Source organism: Ananas comosus, linkage group 7, assembly GCF_001540865.1.
Source record: "Ananas comosus cultivar F153 linkage group 7, ASM154086v1, whole genome shotgun sequence".
In the NCBI taxonomy this organism is placed as follows: Eukaryota; Viridiplantae; Streptophyta; class Magnoliopsida; order Poales; family Bromeliaceae; genus Ananas; species Ananas comosus.
The window spans coordinates 5,642,069-5,667,277 of record NC_033627.1 but is presented as its reverse complement, the minus strand read 5'-3'; the positions used below and the strand labels follow the sequence as shown (position 1 = coordinate 5,667,277).

At 42.6% G+C, this 25,209-nt stretch overlaps 1 protein-coding gene across 1 annotated transcript; it reads right to left on the bottom strand.

Annotated features, from left to right (window-relative positions):
* LOC109712808 lies at positions 10,893-13,822 on the bottom strand. Its single transcript, XM_020236571.1, has 2 exons — positions 13,620-13,822; positions 10,893-11,184 (listed from the first exon to the last, which is right to left on the bottom strand). The coding sequence occupies exons 1-2, from the start codon at positions 13,820-13,822 to the stop codon at positions 10,893-10,895; spliced, it is 495 nt and encodes a 164-aa protein (XP_020092160.1).

Genomic DNA, 25,209 nt, shown 5'->3' with positions numbered 1-25,209 from the left:
AGCTCTTTCCACTGGTAAAATGCGTCAAATTGAGGGTGAGCGAGTTCTCACGAACTAAAGCCTCCGTACATACGAAGATTTTGGAATTCCAACAAGTAATTAAACCTCCAGAGGCACCAATTGCAGGAATAAAGTTGGCATCTGTCGAAATTTGAACCGCAGCAAGAATGAAGAAACGATCGAGACACTGAGTCTACTTTAGATTCTTGGATACATACGACCGATCCAAAGTGTTTAGAAACAATAGACTTGACACCACGACACTTAACAGGGTCGTTTAGATCGCGAACATTCCAAGTAATAATATTAAACATGATAGAAATGACACACACACCCAAAATGCACCCCAAACTTGATTCCAGTGAAGCTACTGGTCATCCTTGCATCATGGAATTGTGAAGCTCCTCGGCGTCTGCCGCCGTAAGCTTCACCCCACACAGAGTGCTCTTCGTCAAGACCTTTTTGATGTTCCACTTGCGAGCGAGGATCATCGAACCGGAGGTCTATCCTTCGAAGAGGATCGCTTTCCTATGCTTCGCCCGCTCAAGCGCCGAAACCTTCAGTGCTGAAATCAGCCTCGCACTGGATCTAGTCTGCCCCCTCAATTCGCACGGGATAATCCCGCCTCTCCAGCCAGAGGGATGGTAATGGGGGGATGGAGCTTCTCGCCAGTAACTGTCCCAAGTGGTGCACCGACAGACGTCTCATTGGGCCCCGAAATGTCACCTCCACTATTCAGGCCCGGGAGCAAGACACCACCAGTGAGGCCCGAGCGATGCAGAGATCCAAGTGTGCTCGAGCTTACTAGAGAGAAGAAGTTGGTGGGCTCCATGGTAGTTTTGTCGCTGCCCGGGCCTTGAGGAACACCAACACTCTTCGTGATGAGTCCCGATCCTTCACTTGTAACAATCGGGCCCGGAATATTGAGAATGCCAGGGGGGACACTGGCTAGAGTGCAGCAGATGAGGGGCCCCAGAGAATTTTCACCAGTGGCCGGCCCGAGGATCGTTGCGTTGGGCCCTGGGCCTACCCCTCTAAGAGTCGGGCCTGGAGGAAGGCAAGCACCAGTCAGGGCCGGAGGAAGGCGAGCACCAGTCAGGCTTGGAGGAAGGCAAGCACCAGAGGGGCCCGGATGGAAAGGAAATCCAAATGGGCCTGCACTGGCAGCAAGGAAGAGGTTGAGGTTGATGGGCCCCGACCGAGCACCCGCAAAGTTGATGTTAGTGGGCCCCATCCGAGTACTAGAAAAAGGCCCTGCTCCATGTGGGCCGGTTGACCCTTTCCATCAGTAGGGTCTAGAGCCAACGAATCAAGCCCAAGACCCCAGCATGTTAACTCCGAGGTTAAGAATGAGTGGGTCCACTGCTTGAGGGAGCGAGTGCCCGACCCGGGGCTCGAGGAGGATGAGCAAATCTCCAAATAAATGAAACCACAATTCACCCAAGAAAAGAAGTAAAAGAAATAACCATTCTTGGCTTCTCCGTTTGGTTGCGAAATCCAAAGCAAAGATCTGGGGCTATCTATCACGATTTGGGGAGTTGGGGACGCCGATGAGAATCGAAAAGTCTCCAGGAATATCTTGAAGTGGGGGGCGCCGCTTGCCACAATGACGCTTCGTTCCCCCCGCACGTCAGATATCACGTTTAATGCGACGTCCGCTTCCGTAAATTTCAAATTCCAGTCCGTTACTCCACGCTTTCCGACGATCACCAGACGAATCCTGGGCTTTTCCTCCTCATACTGCCAGGATGAGTCAACCGGCGTGGGGAAAGCTTTCGACAGGGAAGAACCAGTCCGGCGGCAGGGGGATAGCTTCTGGACAGGGAGAAACCGGTCCGGACGGCGCGGGGGGGGGGGGTTGCGTCCGACGAGGATAACAAATCTAGGGAGTGAGCATACCTCCGCCTATCTCAGATTTCGAAATAATTCTAGGACGCGTAGGAGCTTGAAGAACCACCGGCTGACAACCGTCGCCCTCGGACTGAACCAGCTGAGCGACGATGGACATTAGGGGCTCTCTGCAATGGATCATGCTGGTCCGTCCTTTCGTAGGGGGGTTGCCAGAGGCGGCGACCTCGCGCCGACCCCATCGCTCCAGCTGGATGAGCACCGAAATCGAGTAGTCTCCCACGATGATTTCCAAATTCTCCGGAATATCGGAGAGATGGTTCACGGAAATAAGACAACGGTACCCGGTGATATCCACCATACAGATCGAGAAGTCGTCAGCTCGGATAAATCGGTTGAAACAGCCGACAAGTGCCGCCACCGTACGTGAGGACCAGCACTCGTATAGTAAACTTACGAGCCGAATCCACACATTGTACGTCAGCAGTGCCCTACGAGCCCCAAAATAGGGATCCCAGGGGAAACACTGTAGTCTGAGGTCGTCCAACGAGAGGATCTCTCTGCGGATTAGCTGATCACACTGCACCCACTTCGGAAGGAAGATCACAAAGTCACGTTCGCTATACTTGGCAACATGAAAGTCGGATGGGAAGCCGCCAAATCGGCTCGCCAACTTATTGGCTATCGTCCTGAGGGAAGTGTCCAAGGTTCTTGGAGGGGAGAACGTCTACCAGTATAGCGTTGCGACATCGATTCTGTCTGGTGTAGAAATCTTCCGTCTGCGGGACGAAAGCGCTGAGGTAGGAGGGTCGGGCACGCATCGCTCTGTATATATTCATCGGCAACCGGTCCATGCAAGATCTTGCAATGTGGCCCGTCTTGAAGCACCTCAGGCATCGGATGGGCTCACAACAGCAGGACGCCCTGTGATTAGCACCCAAGCACCTAAAACACCTCCCTCTGAAGGATCTACTGCCAGGGGGTGTGGGGATGGGGAAGGTAATGAAGCTGCGAAGGTGGCGCGTCAAAGTGGATGTGGGAGTAAGGAGGGCCTCCTTGTAAGATTTCTTTATACCAGGTGCAAAGAGGGGTGTGGTCTTCCCGTAGCCCCTGTCTGCCTTTCTCCTGACGTCAGACGTCGACGTGTCGATGCATCGTGTTTTGGGAGCAGGATCCTCAGGATGGAAGAGAGCAATATGAGTTAATGCGTGCCCCACCGCATCAGCCCACATCACCTTCTTTGAAGAGGCAGAGCATCCTTCAATGCAGGGTTTGGCGGAGTAGTTGACCTCATTAATACGAGACACCTTCAGCAACGTTGACCTCTGGGTCCTACTTTGAAGGCTATGACCTGCAACCTCTAATCCCGGGGGAGCAGACGAGGTCGATGGCACAAATATCCCGCGGGCTGGCGTCTCCTTTCGCCATTGAGTTGTATGAGATAAGTCTCCTACCTTCTTCCATGTCGTCTTCTTCGCATGGCGATCCACTACTCCCTCCTTCCCTTTCTCCTTTCCCTTCTCCTTTACCTTCTTTTTTCTCTTCTTTTTTCCTTCCGCCATGATTGCGCATGCTCTCTCTATACACGTGACTGCCACTTTTGGCCTACCAAGTAAGTAATTTGCAAGTACAGTTCTACTCGTACTCTTAGACTTAAAAACTAGCATTTGTAATGTGGGTCGGATCTAGATATCAACTGAGATAATTTTGGTTGAATCTTACTGAAAATTGAGAATATACGAACTCTTCAATCGGTTCTGGTACTTCTATATTGAGCCAAAAATCTTGGTCATCCAGATTCGGAGTAAGTTTGAAATATTTGATTAACATATATTAATAAGAGCAATGCTCCTATACACCAATAAATCTCAACTCTTAAATTTTTTAAAATTGATGGTATGGATGCATTTTATTTCAGAGGGTGGCGGGCTTTTGTTGCCTTAAGTACCAGTCACCCTCTTATCATGGGTAAAAAGTTTTCTTATCATGTAGAGTTAGCACCAAGGGCATTTTTGTAAATTTTTATTTCAATTTCCATAACGTTCCTTTTTAAACATAGAACATTCCATCTTCCCTTTCCATTTTTGTAAATTTTCTATCTACCATATCCTATCTTCCTCCAAACCCATGTCTAAATGATAGATCATTTTTTTCCTCTTAATATTGTGGCGCTACTACATTAGGGCGTTGCCGTATTTGAATTTAATTTTAAAAATAGAAGCCTTTTATTTAAATAAATAATAAAAGTTGGGTTTATAAGTACAACATAACTTATAATTTAAAATAAATTAATATATTTGAACTTTCATGTTATTTTAATATCAAATTAACAATTTGAATTGGAATGTATGTTAAGGATTTTTTTTTTTTTGGAGATTAGGTAGCGTTACGTTCGTTTATTTATTAGAATAACTGTTAAGGATTTTTTAAGTTGGCGAATTCGTAAAGTTGAATGGAAGTTTGAGAGTTAAAGCCAGAAGATTTTTTGAAAAGATTCATTGAAGATAAGAATTTGGGAGCTGACCTCAGGTATGCAGAGATAGATCATTTGTGTGTGTGATTTAAAGTCAATGTATTTAGAGATTAGATTGCTAATTTTTCAATTTTCAATCTAGTTTTCAGGTTCAGGGACGGTCGCTGTCAGAGGTGGTACGTGGTCATCGGTGGTATTAAGCATGAACCGTCCGAGTGGAGACCCGGTTCCCGTGAGCTTCGTTTCCATACCGCAGACGGGACCGGTCTCGAGAGAGAGACGGTTCATAGCTATGTTTTAGTGATGGGGCCGGTTCACTGAGACGTCCGGTTCCTTGGGGGACCCGGTTTCGAAAGGAGGTTTAGGACGACATAATTTTTAATGTGTTTTTTGAATCCTAGTCTATAGTGATAATTGACTAAAAGGGAATTTTATAGCTGTATGGTTTTAAGTTTTAATTCACACCCAAAAAAAAACTATCATTTCTCGAGTCCGGATGGAGGATTTGCGACGGATTTGCGTTGTGAAGGCCGTGGACTTTCGGTGAGGGTTTCGTGAGTCATGGCATGTTTGTACGAGGATTGCGGGTTGATCGTTGATGATTCCAAGAATCGAAGGAGTGAAGATATTCTAACGATGGTTTTCTGGTAAAATTATTGGGGGGGTCGTGTATTTTCGTTTATCCTTATTATTAGTTTTCTTAGTGGTTTTCTTTGTGTGATTGTCATGGTTTTTTCTTAGTTGAAGTTTCTCCACGTTAACTCGATGTTGTTGTCATTTTATTTTCGTTTTTTTTTAATTGTTTGGCATGAGTTTATTTGTCATGTTTTGATTTAACATATTCATCTTAGGTTGTTATTTACCTTTTGATCCTCATTGGGATCTTAATCTTACATGTATATATTTAACTAATTTTTTCTTTTGAAATTAATGTAAATTAATTATGATTTAATGTATACAATTATTAAAGTTAAGCTCAATTATTTTAATTCAATTATAAAGGTTTTGTTATTAATCAAATAGTCTATTTATTTTGGTAAAGTAAGAAAATGGTATAAGAAAAAATATTTATTTAGATTTATCAGTTTGGTTATTGGCTGTATTTATTTTGAGTTGTGATTTTGACACCTGATATCGAAATGGATCGACCGAAGCCGGTATCGTAGTATAGGGACTGCTTGATATATATATATATATATATATTTATATATTAGGGTAGAATACTTTTTATGTGTTTAATTTGTTGTTTAGTTTTTTACCTTGGTATAAATTCGTAAAGTTAGTATGTGTGTTTCTTATTTAGTGAGCATTCGTTAATGATATTAGAAGTATTTATAGAACATTATTATATTTGATACAAAAATATGTTAATAGTTAAAGTACAAATTTATATGCACAAGTATTATAATATTGATAAAAATTTATGAGTTGATATATATTTTTCAGTTCACATGTTTTTTTCGCCCTTTCATTCTGTCTTATTCATTTTTTTATGAGTCAAAATAATAAATTATATGATAATATTGGATTAATATTCCACTATATTAACTAAATTTAATTTATATATGATATAATTTTTTACTTAAATTATTGATATATTTTTTCAGAGTGCATTAATAGCAAGGTATCGGCAACGGCGCGGCATATGATGTTACATTGGTAACTTTTAGGGCTTCAGGCTTGGCTAGAGGGTGAGAAAGAAGAGAGGAGAGAACATTTGAATTAGGAGCTCGTGTGAAGAAGAAGAAAGAAGAAAGAATATATAATTTGGTAAATTTTGCTATTTTTATTTGTTTAGTGGGTTTGTTTTTGGCAAACAGTTGGCATTTTAATAAACTTAGATTTATACTCAGGCTATATATTATATTTATATATATACTTAATATATATTATAATATATATATTATTATATAGTATATTATATATGTCTCAGTTTGGTGCTTTGTTAAAGACAAGATTGGTGCTTGTAAAGTTTTACGTATAGATCCCCCCACTGTTTGGTCTTTTGAACATGTTTATATTTCAACACACACTCAACGCCGACGGGGGGCAAACTATCTAACGCATATCTCTTAATCAATGGTTGACATTACAGCAGCGATAATTGGAATTTTAAGATTAGGGACTCATTTATTTTAATTTATATATTATATAATATATATATATTATAATATTATACTTCTTATATAGTAGTGTAGAAACTATTGTTATCCGAAACTATAGAGTTTATATTTTTGATTTTTTGACCAATTGATTAAATTATATGGGTTGAGGGGATTGCGGTCTCCTTAGGGATTAGTATCTGCTTGAATTGAGTGGTCCTACATATTATATATTATCAAGATAAGACGATTAAGGGTTGATCTAAGAATTTAAAAATCGATGTACCAGAATCTTATATTTCCGATAGATAGTATTCGTATTATACTTATATATATATATATATATATATATATATATATTCGAGCTTTTCGAGCTTTTCGAGTCTAATTCGAACGAGCCGAGTAATACTCAAGCTTAGCTTGAAATAAATTTCGTACCTTTTTTTTTATTCAATCTCGGCTCATTTAATTTCGAGTCAAGTTCGAACGAGTCAAATATCGAGTCGAACGCGAGTCGAACGCGAGCCGACTCGCTCATTTGCCAGCCCTAGCGGACGGTAGCACTTTCGGCCTTTTCTCTGACAGATCTGCGCACCGACCGCTCTCCTCTTTCCTTTTTTTTTTTTCTTTTTTTATTTTTGACCACAGACCGACTCACCCGCCATCGCATCAACTGTCACGAGGCTTACGACAGATGTGGGGCCCGCCCGCCTGAAAGAATCGGCGGATGTCACGTCAGATGTCGACACGTCATCCGAAACGGCGTGTTTCGTGTGTTAGAGAGCTCAGCTGATTTAGAGCCGAGGGAGCACGTGGGCTGTGCCGTACCCCAACTTTGTGTACCGCGGTCGTACTAAACCACGTGACGTGGATCAAGCATTGTCCCCTGTGTTTCCTTCATTAGTACACCAATGACCAAACGCTGTTTCTCGGGGACTCAACTTAATAGATATTTTTTTTATTGTTAAAATAATCTGTAATATTTTTATTCATAAAATTAGATATTAGCCGAAAATAACTGTGCTTATAATTTTTTAGTCATCTGATCATCGCAGAATTCGTATAAGATTCGTACAGCAATAATAAAAGTGACTTAATAGGACACAATTAATAATATTATACGAATTTTAAGGCGATTCGGTGGCTAAAAATTTATAAGCACAAATTTTACATTGCTTTTAAAAGCACGGAAGCTCAACTCTTTTATGCTTTTATCGAATTTATATATTTTTTCTATCTGAATTTCCAAAGATGCCTAGTATTAGATTCTAAAAGTAATTTTAATGTTGTGAAGGAAATAGTGAAATGGTTTTACCGTATTTCAAAATCAGTGATTCGTTCATCATATAAGACATAATTTATATATAAAATTTTTAAAAGACTATTTTTATAATTATAATATTTTTAAATCTATTAAAAAAATTCACACAAATCCGTGTGGTGAAGAGACCTATTTTATTCTTTTCCCGATAAAATTATAAAAATTAGGTTAGATTTGCATTTTTAATTAATTTTGATTTTCAACTTGTGACCGGGCATGACCATTTGCTTTTTATATCTTTAATTTATTATAATTATTGACACGAATTTTTAGGCCAATTTGCATAAAAAATTCACTAATTTTGAGCTTTTGCAAATGTGGATCATTTTTCGATTTTGTAGATTTGAGCCGAATTTTTCGCCTTCTGATGAAAATGCCCCTTGTCTTCCTATGCCTTACTCGTATTCGCTCAGATACGTATATCTTAATGTACGGTGACTGGAAGGACATTAAATGCACCCCCGTGCGTTGTTACGCAACCTTCCAGTCATCGAAATGCGAACCAAATCAGCTCCGCTATTCACTGGCCCCGATGTTTGTTGTTCAATTTTTAGAAATTAAATATTTTGAAGCTATATGATTAAAACTACATGGCCGGCAATAGGAATAATAGTGCAACGCGAAAGTGTAACGCGAAGAGAAATAGTACAACAACCCTTATAACAGTGCAACTTACAACTCGTACCATTGCAATCTCCACCGCTCACAGTGCAACGCTGGCATTCAATCTTTTCACTTACGAGGGCAACATCTCATTCCCCCATTAGTCAGTTTTCTTCCTAAACTGTAAGGAGCTTCCCTCACCTTCGTCCCGTATTGCCTACTCTACTTGTAAACCCCTCGCCCTCCTCCATGTAAGCCTGACAGCTTTTCCCAGCAGTCTCTTCCGCGTTCGGCATTTGCAAAAGAGAAATGGAAGAAGCGAGGGGAGGAACATGGCTTTAGGGTTAGGAAATGGACGAGGGAGGAGAGGGACAAGTCATTCATCTGTAAAGAGGTACCACATGGCCAAGCAAGTAGTGCAACTTTGACGGCAACAGTGTAATTATGTCTAGAAAATGGCAAATTGTTATCTGTATTTTGTGCAAACGTACGCGCAAATGTAGTAGTGCAAAACAGACTGTAAATGGTGCAACATTGACCTAATTAGTGCAATGGTTGAACGCAAATGGTGCAACTAGTCAATAACCAGTGCAAAAAAAACTCTTCCCTTAGTGCTTTTCAGCTCGGCATATGTTCTTATCAGCTTCACCTAGTATTTTTTGTGTAAAACTAGTGTAAATTTTTTTCTATATTTTGTACTAACATGAAGGTAATAGTGCAAATAAGTTTATAAATGGTGTAACGATGATCAAAATAGTGCAACATTATTTGCTAAATAATGTAACCAATCCCTAAGCAGTGAAATTTTTTTTTCTGTATTTAGTGCTAACATGAAGGCAATAGTACAAACAAGTCTGTAAATGGTGTAACGACGACCAAAAGTGTCACGCCCCGAATTACTCGTTTTTCCGGACACGCCGACAAATCCACCGTATACAAAGGAATTTTCCCTATATACGAAGCGATAGCTGTACCTGTAAACATACAATACTACAACCAGTAGTATAGAGCTGCTAAAAGAAATGAAGTATATAAAAACAGGAGTTCAATATACATACATACATCCAGGTAGAACAACATACTCGCTCCAGCGAGTTACAACAAAAGTATGTATATGAACTCAAAAACTACAACTACCTGTAGCTGGTCCTCCTCTAGCTCAACAACTCGTCAGGAAGGGCTCTAACCCGCAACACCCTTTCCACGATCAGACTCAGCAGCAGTAGCAGCCGAAGCAAAAGGCTCTGCAAAAGATTCCAATAACTGGGCGTGAGAACTACTACAAAAAGAAGTAGTCCTCAGTGGGTACCGCTACCGACCTCAACGGTTCACCCACTAAGTCTATAGATGTAAACAAGTATAGTAAGAAAACTGGAATAAATCTACAGCTATATGCACCTATACTATCTCGGTCTGACACCAACAATCTGTAAAATAATGAAAATCCCGACCCAATCTCACTAGAGATTGTAAACATACCCGTCCCAGGGACTGTGAACATACCTGTCCTGCCTGTCGAAACTATATCGCTACCTCCACACTAAGTAGTCTGTTGAGAACAAGTCTAACCAGGACTAAACGACACCACTGCAATAGCACAAAGCCCAACTCCGGAGTGGCACTCGTGGGCGCTACCCAACCGAGTATGCAAGCGTGTCTCTGTTGAGCTCAATCAGGCTCTCACAGGCTATAGTCAAGTAAACAGGGTCTAGCTGGTCTAACAACCAAAACACATGTGCCCTCGGCACAATCTGATGTAAAAATAGTAATCTCGGTCCACCGTCAACCCCAAGGGCACCCGATAATCTGGAACAGTCTGAATAGTATTGTAAAAATAAGCTCGGCATCCCAGCATAAGCGTAAAATTATTCTACACTATTCTGGGTATCCACCGCCTACAAACTGCGACGATACTAACAAATTACGGCTCCTAAAGCTAAATCTGATAGTTTCAGAATATGACAGTGTAGAATCGGCAGTTTTCTCCTAAGTCAATTTCAAATCCAACATGTATAATTTAGCTAATATTCTAGGCTCCAATTCAGATTTTTAATCATGCAAAATCAAAGAATCGAGCTACTAAACATGCTAAACGAAGCTAAAAACACATGCTGACAACAACTAGACTTAGGAGGAAATCCGAAAATTCCGATAAGCATATCATTAACCCACCTCGAAAGCGCGTCCAACCTCGGCGAGAAGTCGATAGAAGTGGAACCACACGCTCGCCCGGCCTCCCCACGGCACTACCACGACGAAAGCACGCTCGAACGGCACCGCGGCGCGACATCGGCGACGATCCAACTCCACCCGCGAGCTCCTCCATGTATGGCTCTCCACTTCAAACTAGAGAGAGAGAAAGGAAATTAATTAGAGAAGTGCCACCCTCAGATAAATAAGTTGATAAGCATGGAGGGGGTAGGTGGTATCCCTATCCACAACCCAAATGACAATCCTAGCCTTTACCAACTCAAGAAGACAAAGATACTACATCCTCCCCTACTACAAAAAGTTTCGTCCTCGAAACTTAAAACATACCTTAAACCTAAGTCTCGAACAAATAGGGAAAGGACTCCTGCATCACCATCTCTGGCTCCCAGGTTGCCTTCCGCTCCTCGTGATGACTCCACTGCATCTTGATATAAGGAATGACTCGGTTGCGTAATTCCTTCATTTCACGAGCCAGAATTCGCACCGGTTTTTCCTCATATTTCAAGTCCTCGCCAAGCTCCAGCGGAGTGAAGTCGATCACGTGCGAGGAATCGAACACGTACCTCCTCAAAGCCGAGACGTGAAAAATATCATGGATACCGGCCAGTCGTGGGGGTAAAGCAATCCTGTAGGCAACTGGTCCAACTCGCTCCAATACCTCAAAAGGGCTTACAAAACGTGGATTGAGCTTCCCACGCACTCCAAATCTGTGTATGCCTCTGGACGGCGAGACTTTGAGAAAAATATGATCTCCGACCTGGAACTCTAAATCTCATCTCCGGGTATCGGCGTAGCTCCTCTGGCGGCTCTGGGCTATCAAAACGTGTCGTCGCACTGCTCTAACCTTTTCCTCAGCCTCTAGCAAGATCTCAGGCCCTAGCGTCTTTTTTTCACCCACATCACTCCAGAACAAAGGGGATCGACATCTGCGTCCATACAACGCCTCAAACGGAGCCATCTGGATGCTCGTTTGATACTGTTGTTGTATGCAAACTCAACCAGTCTCAAATGTCGATGCAACCCTCCTCCAAAGTTCAGGACGCATGTCCTCCATAGTTTGAATGGTCCGCTCTGACTGACCATCTGTCTGTGGGTAAAACGCCGTATTGAAATGCAGCTCGGTACCCAAGGCTGTCTGAAGTCTCTTCCAAAAGTGCGACACAAACCTCGGATCTCTGTCTTAAACGATCGAGATCGGTACTTTATGCAATCTCACGATCTCATCCAGATATAGCTGAGCGAGCCTCTCCCTAGACTAGGTGGTCTGAACTGGTAGGAAGTGAGCAGGCTTAGTAAGTCTGTCCACTATCACCCAAATAGCATCGAAACCACCCTGTGCTCTAGGCAACCCCATGACGAAGTCCATCGTGATCTACTCCCATTTCCACTCGGGCACTAACAGACTCTGAAGCTTGTCAGCAGGTACCTGATGCTATGCCTTCACCTGTTGGCAAGTCAAACACTGAGCCACATATCTGCCAATATTTCTTTTCATTCCATTCCACCAGAACTGTGCCTTTAAATTCTTATACATCTTGGTTCCACCAGGGCGAACCGTATAAGGTGAACAATGAGCCTCTCTCAAAATATCCTCTCAGATCTCTGAATCCACAGGCACACACAGTCGATCCCTGTACCGCAGTACTCCCGAACTGTCTACAGCAAAACCCTTTGCCTGTCCCCTATCTAACTGCTCTCGAATCCTCGACAAGTGCGGGTCTCCACTCTGTTTCTCCCCGATCCTATTCAACAGAGTGGGCTGCAAAACCATAGACATCAGTCTTGCAGTAGCCCAGGGGACACTATCTCGAGCCTCAGCCGCTGCAGCTCCTCGAGTAACGGCCTCTGCTAAGTAATCATCACACTCAAGCTCCGCACTGCCTTCTTGCTCAACGCATCTGCCACCACATTTGCCTTGCCGGGATGATACTGAATACTAATATCATAATCCTTCAGTAACTCCAACCACCGGCGCTGCCTTAGATTTAACTCCCTTTGAGTGAACAGATACTTGAGACTTTTATGATCGGTGAAAACCCCGCAGTGCTCGCCATATAAGTAATGCCGCCACAACTTCAAGGCAAAAGCTACCGCGACAAGCTCCAAGTTATGCGTAGGGTAATTTTTCTCGTAATCCTTCAATTGCCGTGAAGCATAAGCAATTACCCTACCATGCTGCATCAGCACACAGCCCAAACCACTGTGCAATGCATCACTATAGATCACAAATCCTTCCCCCATTACAGGAAGGGCAAGGATAGGAGCTGACATCAACCTCTGTCTCAACTCATCAAAGCTCCTCTGATAGTCCTCACTCCAGATGAACCGAATCCCCTTTCGAGTCAATCGAGTGAGGGGTGTGGAAAGCTTCGCAAAGCCTTCCACAAACTGGCAGTAATATCCTGCCAGTCCCAGGAAACACTTCACCTCAGTCACCGTCGTCGGTCTGGGCCAATCCCGAATAGTATCGATCTTCTTCGGGTCCACTGCTACTCCCTCTGCAGAAATCACGTGGTCCAAGAAAGCAATCTCCCGCAACCAGAACTCGCACTTCTTTAACTTGGGATACAGCTTCTTCTCTCGCAGAAACTGTAGCACAATCCTCAAGTGCTCCTCATGCTCGGCATCACTCCGAGAGTATATCAAAATATCGTCGATGAAGACTATCACAAATCTATCCAAGAACGGCTTGAATACTCTGTTCATCAAATCCATGAAGGCGGCAGGGGCATTCGTCAATCCAAAAGGCATGGCTGTAAACTCATAATGTTCGTACCTTGTCCGAAAAGCCGTCTTGGGAACATCCTCGGCCCTCACCCTCAATTAGTGATAACCTTACTGGAAATCAATTTTCGAAAAGACACAAGATCCTTGCAGCTGATCAAACAGATCATCGATGCGCGGCAAAGGATACTTGTTCTTGATGGTCACTTTATTCAGCTCTCGGTAATCCACACACAACCTAAGTGAACCATCCTTCTTCTTTACAAATAACACCGGCTCTCCCTAAGGCGACACACTGGGTCTCACATACCCCTTATCCAACAGATCCTGAAGCTACGTCTTTAGTTCTCTTAGCTCTGCCGGTGCCATCCGATAAGGTACCTTCAAGATTGGTGCAATTTTAGGAACTATATCAATCACAAACTCAATCTCCCTCTCCGACGGCATCGTCATCAACTCTGGGAAAAACACATCCGGAAACTCGCAGACTATAGAAATATCCTCGAGTCCCGGCGCCGCCTTAGGCACCTCTGCAACCATCGCTAGAAAAGCGATGCATCCTCTACTCATCAGCTGTCGAGCCCTCACCGAAGAAATTCAAGTAGCAAATACTGTACTCCTGCAGCCTCTAAAAGTAAACACCTCCTGGCCTGGCTCACGGAACGTCACAGTCCTCGCTCCACAATCGATAGTAGCATAGTACCGTGCCAGCCAATCCATGCCGAGCACAACGTCAAAGTCTTGCAGCTGCCCTAACACCAACAGGTCTGTGGGCATGATCCACAAATCTAGCTACACTGGACACGACCAACAATACTCTGTAACCTGTAAAACATGGTCTGGGATCTGCACCTCTCATGCCTGCGACAATGGCCCTAACTCTAAACCATGCAACAATGCAAATGCTCGGCTAACAAAAGAATATAATGTACCGGTATCAGAAAGTGTACGAGCTCTAATGCCGAAAATCAAAATGATACCCGCCACCACTCGATCGGCTGCTGTAGAGTCCTCCACCTGAGCTGCGAAGACTCTGCCACTCGGAGCCTGCTGTTGCTGCTCACCCTGACGCGGCACAGATGCTCTATCCTCCTGGCGGTAACTCGGTGATGCTCCAAAAGACTGCGGGGATGCTCGCTGTGCTGATGTTGTCGATGGTGCTGGTGATGCTGCTCGGGGACAGGCTGCCCTCAGATGCCCTGGCTGTCCACATCCATAGCACCGGCCCTCTCGTTGCTCGCACTGTCGAGGCCAGTGTGGTCCTCCACAAATCACACATTGTGGCGACCCCTGTGACTGCCTCTGCTGACGAGGTCCTCCAAAACGCTAACGCCCCGAAGACCCACGACCCTGAGAGTGTGATCGTGGAGGTCTCGGCGGATGCCTACTACTCGACTGTCCTCCGTCATCTGGAGCCGGGCGCTTCCTATCCTGACCCTGCTCCTATATTTGTGTCTGCTCACGGATCGATGCATCACCTCTCTCCACCCAGAGAGTCTGCTCCATAGACGCATCCAAGGTCCTCAACCTCTGCGCCTGCACCAACCTGAAGATCTCTGGCCTCAATCCACGCTCAAAAAGATATACTCGATGCGCCTCATCCCTGGCTACAAATGGAACACAATTCAGTAGCCGAGTAAACTCACAGATATACTCCTGAACTGATCGATCCCCCTGCTGAAGCCTCCTCAGATCCTCCTCGATATTCTGCTTTACACTGTTGGGAAAGTACATCCCATACAGCATGCCACAGAACTCATCCCATCTCATCTGTGAAGCCACTAATCCGTAATCTCTCCTCGTCCTCCTCCACCAAGCATGGGCGTCACCAGACAAACAATGAGCTCCAAGGTGTAACTGCTCCCGCTCAGGAATGAACAGGTCCTCAAACAGTTTCTCCATCGCGCTGACCCAACTCTCAACAATCAAGGCCTCTGTGCCTCTGCCATCAAAAGTCGGCGGATCAAAGCGACGAAAGCGGGCGAGTCTCTCAGCCATCCACTCCTGCTCAGCCTCAGTCAGCTGTGGGGCCTCACCAAAAGCTGCAACTGGCGCTGGAGGAACTGCCGCTGGTGGGGGTGCTGCTGCAGCTGGAGCTGCCACTGGAGTAGTCGGAGGTGGAACTGGCTGATCTGGTACGGTGCTCTGCGGCGGAGCTAGCCTCTCGCACATCCTCTGCAACAAGTCTCCCTGCTGCCTCGTCACCTCTGTTAAGGCAGCCAACTGCTCCCTCAAATCAGGGGGTGGACTCGCCTCTGGTAGGGTACTGGGCTCTGCCTGCTTAGGCATCTTGGGAGGTACGACACGCTCCCGCGTCGACTGTGCACGCTCCCGCAACGATGGTTGACCACGACATCGATACATAGCTGTATAGAAAAGAAAAGAGGTCAGATAAAAAAAAAATACAAACACTCTTGACCCAATCAAACGAAAGTTTGGAAGGCGGCCCCTGTTTCTCCTGAAAATTATGTCGTCTGCAACCAACATAATTTTTCAGGCCAAAACAGACACTCCTCCAATCACTCACTCCGCTCGAGAAGGAGTTAGAACAAATAATCACTGACCTTCGCAATAAATTATGCCTCTCGCATCTTGCCTTCCTAATATTTGCCAAACTTAGGTTTCCTAGGTCCCAACGACCTAATACTAAGCTCTGATACCAACTTAATCTGTCCGCCGTATACAAAGAAATTTTTTCTATATACGAAGCGATAGCTGTACCTGTAAACATACAATACTACAACCAGTAGTATAGAGCTACTAAAAGAAAAGAAGTATATAAAAATAGGAATTCAATATACATACATACATCGAGGTAAAACAACATACTCGCTCCAGTGAGTTACAACAAAAGTATGTATATGAACTCAAAAACTACAACTACCTGTAGCTGGTCCTCCTCTAGCTCAGCAACTCGTCAGAAAGGACTCTAACTCGCAACACCCTTTCCACGATCAGACTCAGCAGCTGCAGTAGCAGAAGCAGAAGGCTCTGCAAAAGATTCCAACATCTGGGCGTGAGAACTACTACAAAAAGAAGTAGTCCTCAGTGGGTACCGCTACCGACCTCAACGGCTCACCCACTAAGTTTTTAGATGTAAACAAGTATGGTAAGAAAGCTGGAATAAATCTACAGCTATATGCACCTATACTATCTCGGTCTGACACCAACAATCTGTAGAACAATGAAAATCCCGACCCAATCTCACTAGGGACTGTAAACATACCCGTCCCAGGGACTGTGAACACACCCATCCTGCCTGTTAAAGCTATATCGCTACCTCCACACTAAACAGTCTGTGGAGAGCAAGTCCAACCAGGACTAAACGACACCAATGAAATAGCACAAAGCCTAACTTCGGAGTGGCACTCATGGGCGCTACCTAACCGAGTATGCAAGCGTGTTTCTGTCGAGCTCAATCAGGCTCTCATAGGCTATAGTCAAGTAAACAGGGTCTAACTGGTCTAACAACCAAAACGCACGTGCCCTCGGCACAATCTGATGCAAAAATAGTAATCTGGGTCCACCGTCAACCCCAATGGCATCCGATAATCTGGAACAGTCTGAACAGCATTGTAAAATTAAGCTCGGCATCCCAGCACGAGCGTAAAATTATTCTACACTATTCTGGGTATCCACCGCCCACAAACGGCGGCGATACTAACAAACCACGGCTCCTAAAGCTAAATCTGGTAGTTTCAGAATATGACGGTGTAGAATCGGCAGTTTTCTCCTAACTCAATTTCAAGTCCAATATGCATAATTTAGCTAATATTCTAGGCTCCAATTCAGATTTTTAATCATGCAAAATCAAAGAATCGAGCTACTAAACATGCTAAACGAAGCTAAAAACACATGCTGACAACAACTAGACTTAGGAGGAAATCCGAAAATTCCGGTAAGCATGTCATTAACCCACCTCGAAAGCACGTCCAACCACGGCGAGAAGTCGATAGAAGCGGAACCACACGCTTGCCCGGCCTTTCCACGGCACTACCACGACGAACGCACGCTCGAACGACACCGTGGCGTGACGTCGGTGACTATCCGACTCCACCCGAGAGCTCCTCCACGTACGACTCTCCACTTCAAACTAGAGAGAGAGAAAGGAAATTAATTAGAGAAGTGCCACCCTCAGATAAATAAGTTGATAAGCATGGAGGGGGTAGGTGGCATCCCTATCCACAACCCAAATGACAATCCTAGCCTTTACCAACTCAAGAAGACAAAGATACTACAAAAACAGTGCAATATTTTTTGCTAAATAGTGTAACCGATCCGTAAGCAGTGCAAATTTTTTTTTTGTATTTGGTGCTAATATGAAGGTAATAGTGCAAACAAGTCTGTAAATGATGTAACAACGACTAAACCAGTGCAACATTCTTTGCTAAATAGTGTAACCAGCCCTAACCAGTGCAACTCTGCTCTTTTATCTATGTTTTTTCATTAGACGTATATTCTGATCGTCTTCAGTGTTGCTTGGGTAGAATTAGTACATCTTGATGTGAATTATCGATGATAGGTTCGCGATCACTTTGTGGTTCCAAAATAACTTGTTGTTCTACTGGAATAGAAACCATCAAATCGTGAGGGACAATAGTTGGTTTGTTCTGTATAGGATCAGAATACTCTTGAATTCCTCAAATTCTATGAATCGAGGTTTAAAGTTCCTACTAATTGTACCATCCGTAATAAACCGTGCTGTTTTAGTTTCTACAATATTTATAGAAAGCAATGAATAGTAAAACTTATACCTTTTGGACCTTTCTAAATAACTAATAAAATATTCTGATATGGTTCGAGAGTTCAATTTTTTTATTTGTGGGTCATACAATTTGGTATTAGCTTAACAACCCCATCTATAAAAATGTCTTAAACTGGGTTGTTAAGTCTTGTATGTTGGCAAGTTTTGTGGATTGAGTAGGAGTCTTGAAGGTTTCGGAACATATCGTCGAAGAACAAAGAATCCAAGATTTCAGAGAAGGCGGAGATAACTCACGACATGAATCACGATGCTCAGGTAAAGTCTTTACTTTATGTTATGGTGATTCATACTTAGTTATAGGCATTAGAATCATTATTATCCACATTTCGTTGATTAGAAAGTGCTTCGGAACTCTGCGGAACCCGAAACAGTGCTAAGTCTGAAAAATGCACTGTGTACCGGTACAGCAATTGACCCGTACCGGTACAGCCATCGACTTTGGCTTCGCAGATTTTTGTTCCGTCATCGTGTAACCGGTGACAGCCTCACGTGTACCGATACACTGTGTAAAATTATGAAAACTTTCTAATGCGACTCCGATTGATTCTAAAGTCTATAAATAAATTATTGGGGTTCTCTAACATATCAAGCATCACGAAAATACATGTTTGAGAAACCCTAGAGGCTCGGATTTCATCTAAAACCTATTTTCTTCATAAAGCCTCCTTTAGGTCAAATCGAGAGATTGTAATTTGATATCAATATGTCGATTTGATCTTCGCTTCGCTTGGAGATCTATTTCCTAGTTTTCATCGATACTCTAAGCGAAGGATCACCATACACATGATGCTCTTCATGACGGCGTCGTGAATTCGGCGTGATTGACGGCGGTTCGTGGATTCAGATCGTGAGCTTCGTGGATTCGGAGTGGAGGTGTAATGCACTCGACCTTCGCAAATTGCGAGGTTCGAGTGATTGGTTGTGTTCTGAGTTTTTTCAGACTTTCTGGTGGGTCGTTGACAGTGTTCCGACCTATGGCTCGCATCCCGAGAATTGAGGTTTAAAGCTTTGCACCAAAACTCGAAAAGTCGAATTTTTGGTCAGCTCTCGAGTAGCCTTCAGCAGGCTATGTACCGGTACAAGGTTGATGGCTGTACCGGTACAGGGTTAATGGTTGTACCGGTACGCCGCCGTGTACCGGTACACAGACCGCTTTCAAGCAAACCTGAGGCTCGGTTTGCTATTTCCGTGGGACCTGTACCGGTACGCGGGCTCGTGTACCGGTACACAGTGGCAGATCTGATCTGAGCGAACTGCAGGGGTGTTTTTGCAATTGTGGCTATTCTATATAGCACCCCACGCCCCTAGGGCTCTCCCTGAGCCTTCCACCAGCAGAGGAAGAGGTACGAAACTTCTCCCTTTGATTTCCTTACCTATTTCTTGGATTATTAGAGGAATAATCACCTCCTTTTGCTTCTTTTGGTGCTTTGGTGAACTATCCTCCATGAATGAAGCTTGGACTTTGGATTTGAAGCTTGGTTGAGGGAAGATCTTTGAAGTTTGAGGACTTTGAGCTTGGATTGAAGCTTCTAAGAGGTTGGTAGCCCATTCTCTCCCTCTAGATTTAAGTTTTGTTGCTTTATGGTAGATGAAACCCTAGATTGGAAACCTAGGGTTGATTTTGGGGCTTTTTGATTAGAGGCTTTTGAGGCTAATCTAATAGGATTAGAACCTTCCTTTAGGATGGAATGGAAGGGTTCTAGCTCTCTTTTGGAGCTTGAGGAGAGATTTTCACACTATAGGTGAGTTTTAGCTCTTTTGTCGATTTGGTTAATGTTCGATCACATGGTTGTTCGTTCGATTCGCTTATCCCTTTTAGAATGTCTTCTAGAGAGCTAGAAGGCTAGTGGGCAACCCCGTTCGGTGAAACGAAAGGGTTCGAGACGCTCCGGTCGGTTTGACCTAGCCTAGCATATGAAAAATTCTCATATCTGATGTTTTATGCTTCGTAAAGTAGAAATTCATACATTTTCATGATAAATGTATTTATTGTGAATTTTAGAATGCTTAAAATGCCTACATTATATATAATGCATTTTTGGACCTCTATGTAGTAGAGAGTGGCATGTGAAACTTATGCATGTGCTTAGCTTTCTAGATATGACTCAAGAGCATGTTTTATATAGTGAGAATGAGAAGGATAATGTGCATTTAGACATAACTCTCATGTTCGACAAAGGACCATACATAATGCCATGAAGAGGCTTGAAACTTACACTATTAGCTTAGTATTGAGCCAATATCATAAAGGGGCATTGGGCTTGTAATGTAGTTGGGACAAGTGAAACCTAGTGTCATAAAGCGGCACTAGTGTTGGGACAAAATTTGGACTTAGCGTAATATAATGCCATCAAAGAACATAGATGTACATGATGCATGATTTAGTAAGCTAATGTCACAAAAGGGGCATTGGGCTTAGATTTGACGTAGTAAAACTATGGTCATTGACATAGAAATTATTGAACGATTAAATCTCATATTGAGACATAGAACTAGACCTTCGGGTTACTAGTGAGTTTTACCATGTTAGAGACATGATGATTGGGTACTTGAGACGATGATTATGCTTGTTTGCCATTTGTGCTCATTCGCACATACTTGTGAGGGTCGCTCCCTATAAGCCGGCACTCCGGAGTTGGCCTACGCGACTTATGATCGCTCGTGCAGCATCGAAAAGCCTACGGAATCGGAAGGGATAGACTCATTTCCAGAGTGAAAATGCTAGACCTACCACCAACACTTAGGCGGCGCATGCCGGACTACACTCGTGTAGGTCCCAAAACAAGATTGAAGTTGGACATAACCTCTTAAATTTGAATCACTGCTAAATAGATTATAGTAGCTGGATTATTGGACATACTCATAGTGTAGCTTTGAGATATTGGGACATGTAGTATACTTGATAGAATTACTCATCGCATCTTAGTATACTTGGCAGCTGATGAGCGTATTGACCCGACATTGGCATATTCAAACATGATAGCATTGATATACATCACGTTTACTTGTGGCATAGTATTTCACTCATGCTTTCAATTCTGCAGTTTATTATTGTCTATTACTACTATTGTTGCTTATCGTACTTACCCTTTCTTTTGGGGCCTAATGGTGCATTGAGCTGAGGTCAGTAATTGCCCACTGGGAACTATAAATTATAGTTCTCATGCCCTTTTGTTTTATGTTTTATTTCAGAGCCTTCCACTCCGGGAGAGGCTAGGGACCGCGGAAAGGGTATCGCCTCGAGCTAGCTTACTTTGAGGGACGCGTCGATAGGTGGTCTACCTCTCTTTGTTTTCTTTTTGGAGAGGTTGAGAGTTGTACCAGTGTATTAGAGACCACCTATTTTGTGTACTTTTTGAGATGGTTAGTGTATAACTTTATGTTTCCTCTTTATTATTTAGTTTGTTCCAACTTCTCTTATCATAGATTATAGATGTGTACTTGCTCTGAAATCTCTAGTTGTAGATCATCTCTTGCTTTATTTCTGCTGTTGTTGTAGACGCCTTATATGTGTAGACATATGGCGGGTCTGGGCGCGCTACCGGGAGGGCCTCTGCCGGTCCCGGGGCGTGACAGGAGGCGTTTCGTGGATTCGGAACGTGGCGTTCGTGGATTCGAACGTGAGGGCGTGGACAACCCGGAGGTTTGCGCTAGATTCATAGGAGGTTAAGAGAGGTCGAGTCTGTGAAGTCGGTAATCACCTTGTAATCTTTTCTCTTAGTGAAATATTTTTTCGCGTGTTGGTCCCTTAAGTTTTTCTCAAAGTTGGAGTTTTCCCACGTAAATTTCGGTGTGATTTTTATTTTCCGCATTTACTTTTATCGCATTGAGATTTGTGGGTTTTGGCTATTACACCTATTCACCCCCCTCTAGGTGTTAGATACAATCTAGATAGATCCTTGGGCTCCTCAAAACTTACAATCGGTATCAGAGCGGGATCTAGATATATTGATATCTAATGGCCGAAGGCGGTAACATTAATCGACCACCACTCTTCGATGGCACGAATTATGCCTATTGAAAAGTTCGCATGAGAGCTTATATAATCGCAATCGATGAGCGGGTGTGGAAAGCTATTGAATTCGGTTGGAAGCATCCTACCGAAGTCATCGATAATGCTACCGTTCCTAAACCACGGAACAAGTGGACGAAAGATGAAAACGAGTCATCTTCGTTTAACGGTAAAGGAATTAATGCTTTATTCAACGCTTTATCGCAAACAGAGTTTACTCGTGTTTCGGCATGCGAAACGGCAAAGAAAATTTGGGATACTCTACAAGTTACGCATGAAGGAACAAGCTTAGTAAAGGTTCAAAAATTACAAATGCTAACAAGCAAATTTGACTCGATTTTTATAGAAGAAAACGAGACCTTTACCGAGTACTACACGCGTCCACAAGACGTAGTCAATACGTACGCTAACTTGGGAGAGAAAATTCCGGATGCAAAGGTTGTTAGAAAGATTCTTCGAACTCTTCCGGAACGCTTTCGGGCAAAGGTTGCCGCGATCGAAACCGTTAAGCATCCGGACGAGATGAAAGTCGAAGAGTTAGTAGGCGCTTTACAAACGTATGAGATGACTTTTCCTACTAACCAATCTTCTTCCAAGTCTTCTTCTAAAAATACAGGGGTTGCACTCAAATCGACAAAAAGAGAAGATGACGACTCCGATTCCGACGGAGAGATTTCGCTCGCCGACTTTGAACATCAATTAGCGCTCCTAACGAAAAAGTTCCGACGGAATTTCTGAAAGAAGAACAATTCGGACAAGGCTTCATCTTCGAAGCATAAATCTTTTTCAAGACAATCTTCAAGTTCTAAATCTAAGGATAAAAAACTTGCAAAGTATTCAAAAAAAAAAGGATGAATTTCAAGGGGAAATCCAATTCTACAAATGTAAAGGCTACGGTCATATTGCAACGGATTGTCCTTCTAAAAAGACTTATAAACAAAAGGCTTTGCAAGCAAAAACTTGGGATGGCTCTTCTTCTAGTGAATCATCTTCAAGTGATGAAGAAAAGAGTGATCATGTTGCTTTATTTACTAACACTTCTTTACCTTTATCTAACGTTGTTTGTTTATCCTCTATTGCTACTAATTCCAATATTTCTCTTTCTTCGCATCACTCTTCGAGTGACAATGGCGAAAGCGAGGAGGAATCAAACGACAACGACATAGCGGAAGCGTACAATCAACTTCTTATTGAGTCGAAGAAAATGGCCAAACATAATAAGAAGTTGAGGCGTCGTCTTTTGGGTGTTGAGGAGTAAAACAACAACTTAAAGACTTTGAATAAAGCTCTCGAGGAGGAAAGGGAAGCAAATTTGAAAAATAAATCTATCCTCCAAGAGAAGCTAGATGAAGCGGAATCAACTATCAAATCTTCTAAAGATAAGATTGAATTTTTGGAGCATCAATTTCAGGAAATTCATGCATCCAATCAAGTCTTAACTAGTCAAGTTCGTCAACTTCAATCCGACATTCAAAAGTTCTCTTCCGGATTAAAGAAATTGGATCATATGCTCGGATTGGGTCAAACGAACAAGCTTGGTCTTGGATATGAAAGGACATATGTTCAGAAGGATCAAACGGCGACATCTAAAGTCTCAACAACTTTAAAGGAAAAAGTATGTCATCGATGTGGAAACACAGGACACATCAAAAAGAGTTGCCCCGTAAAAATAAAGAAGAATCATTCGGCAACTTCTAAAGCTCAATCGGCACAATCTACGACTCAACATCCCCCAAGGAATCAAAAGAAAGATCAATTGAATCAAGCATCGCAAGCAAACCGGATTTCTAAGCCGCAACGCCATGGTCAACCTAAATCGCAAGCTATGAGGGTTCTGAAGCCTCAAGCGACGAAACGACCAACAGTTGATCAAAAATCAAAGCAAACGGCACCTAACGTCGACAAGACAAGACAACGCAAAATCCGACAAGTTTGGATTCGAAAAGGTAATATCTTTCCTTGTTCTACATCTTAGTTCGTTTTTGATTTTTTATGTAAATGCTTTGATTGGTGCTTGTTGCATATTTTTATTCATTGCATTACATATTTAGACGATTTTTGGTGCTTGAATTTTATTTGTTTTTGAGGAAAGGTGTTTGGAAATTTAAAATTTTTCTTTAAGGAAGGAGACGATTGAAAATCTTTATTTTGGGGAGATTAGAATTTTTCAAAGTGTTTTAACCGGAATTCATCTTGAATTAAATTCATATTAATTATCGATTTTACTCCACTGTTTATTATCTTGACGATAATTTAATATATGATTTCTTAATACATATATTCATAAAAATTTTGAAATCAAATTTGATCTCTTGGTGATTAATCTATCTCGGTTGAGAGTGTTGAATATAATGGATGGATATTCACTAATCGACTAAAATTTTATCAAAATTACTTTCAATTGTGAGATTGTCTAATTAAGGGAGAGTTTTGATGTATTTAAAAAAAAGGGAAAAATACTCCTATGTTTAAAAGATATGGAAAGAGTTACATCCAAAAGTAGTATGAAAACTACCACCACATGTAGGAAAGAGCTACCACCCCGGTCGTCCGGCAAGTGTGTAGAGCTACCACATGAAGATTGAATTGAATAACCGAAAAGGTTGGAAAAAAAATTGAATATTTTAGAATTTTCGGAGTTATAAGGTGTTAGTTTGAAAAAGATGCTCAAAAAACCACCCCCGGTATCATATTAGTTAAATCTCTATTTTGAACGGATTGTGACAAATTGGTGTCAATTTTGCCGAATTTCTAAAAATCATTTTTCGTGAACCGTTACATCTTGATGATTTTGAAACTTGAGGTCATTTTTTATAATGAAATTTTGGTGTTTTGATGTATTTTGAAATCTTATAATATTTTATTTTCATTATAATAATTTTTGGAATAAAATTCTTAATTTATATAAAATTAATTTAAGTTAAATAGATTTTTAATGCAATTTTTTTGAAATCTGGGCTGTGTACCAGTACACAAACCCGTGTACCGGTACGGTTACTGTAGTAGCGGCTTATATAACCGGTTATAGGGTTTTATTTCTTCCAAAAATCAAAACCAAATCTCTTTCTCTCTATTTCTACGACTCCCTGGGATCCTCTTCCTCCAGATCCACGAAGTTCCCCCCTAAATCTGTAAGTCTTTTGTTGGGAT

What these genes read in the sequence shown, in the direction of transcription:
- LOC109712808 (XM_020236571.1), bottom strand. Translation starts at nt 13,822, where the DNA reads ATGGTTGCAGAGGTGCCTAAGGCGGCGCCGGGACTCGAGGATATTTCT. An exon ending in GAGCTAAGAGAACTAAAGAC is followed by an intron (nt 11,185 to 13,619) that starts GTAGCTTCAGGA and finishes AGTTGCCTACAG; the next exon opens with GATTGCTTTACCCCCACGAC.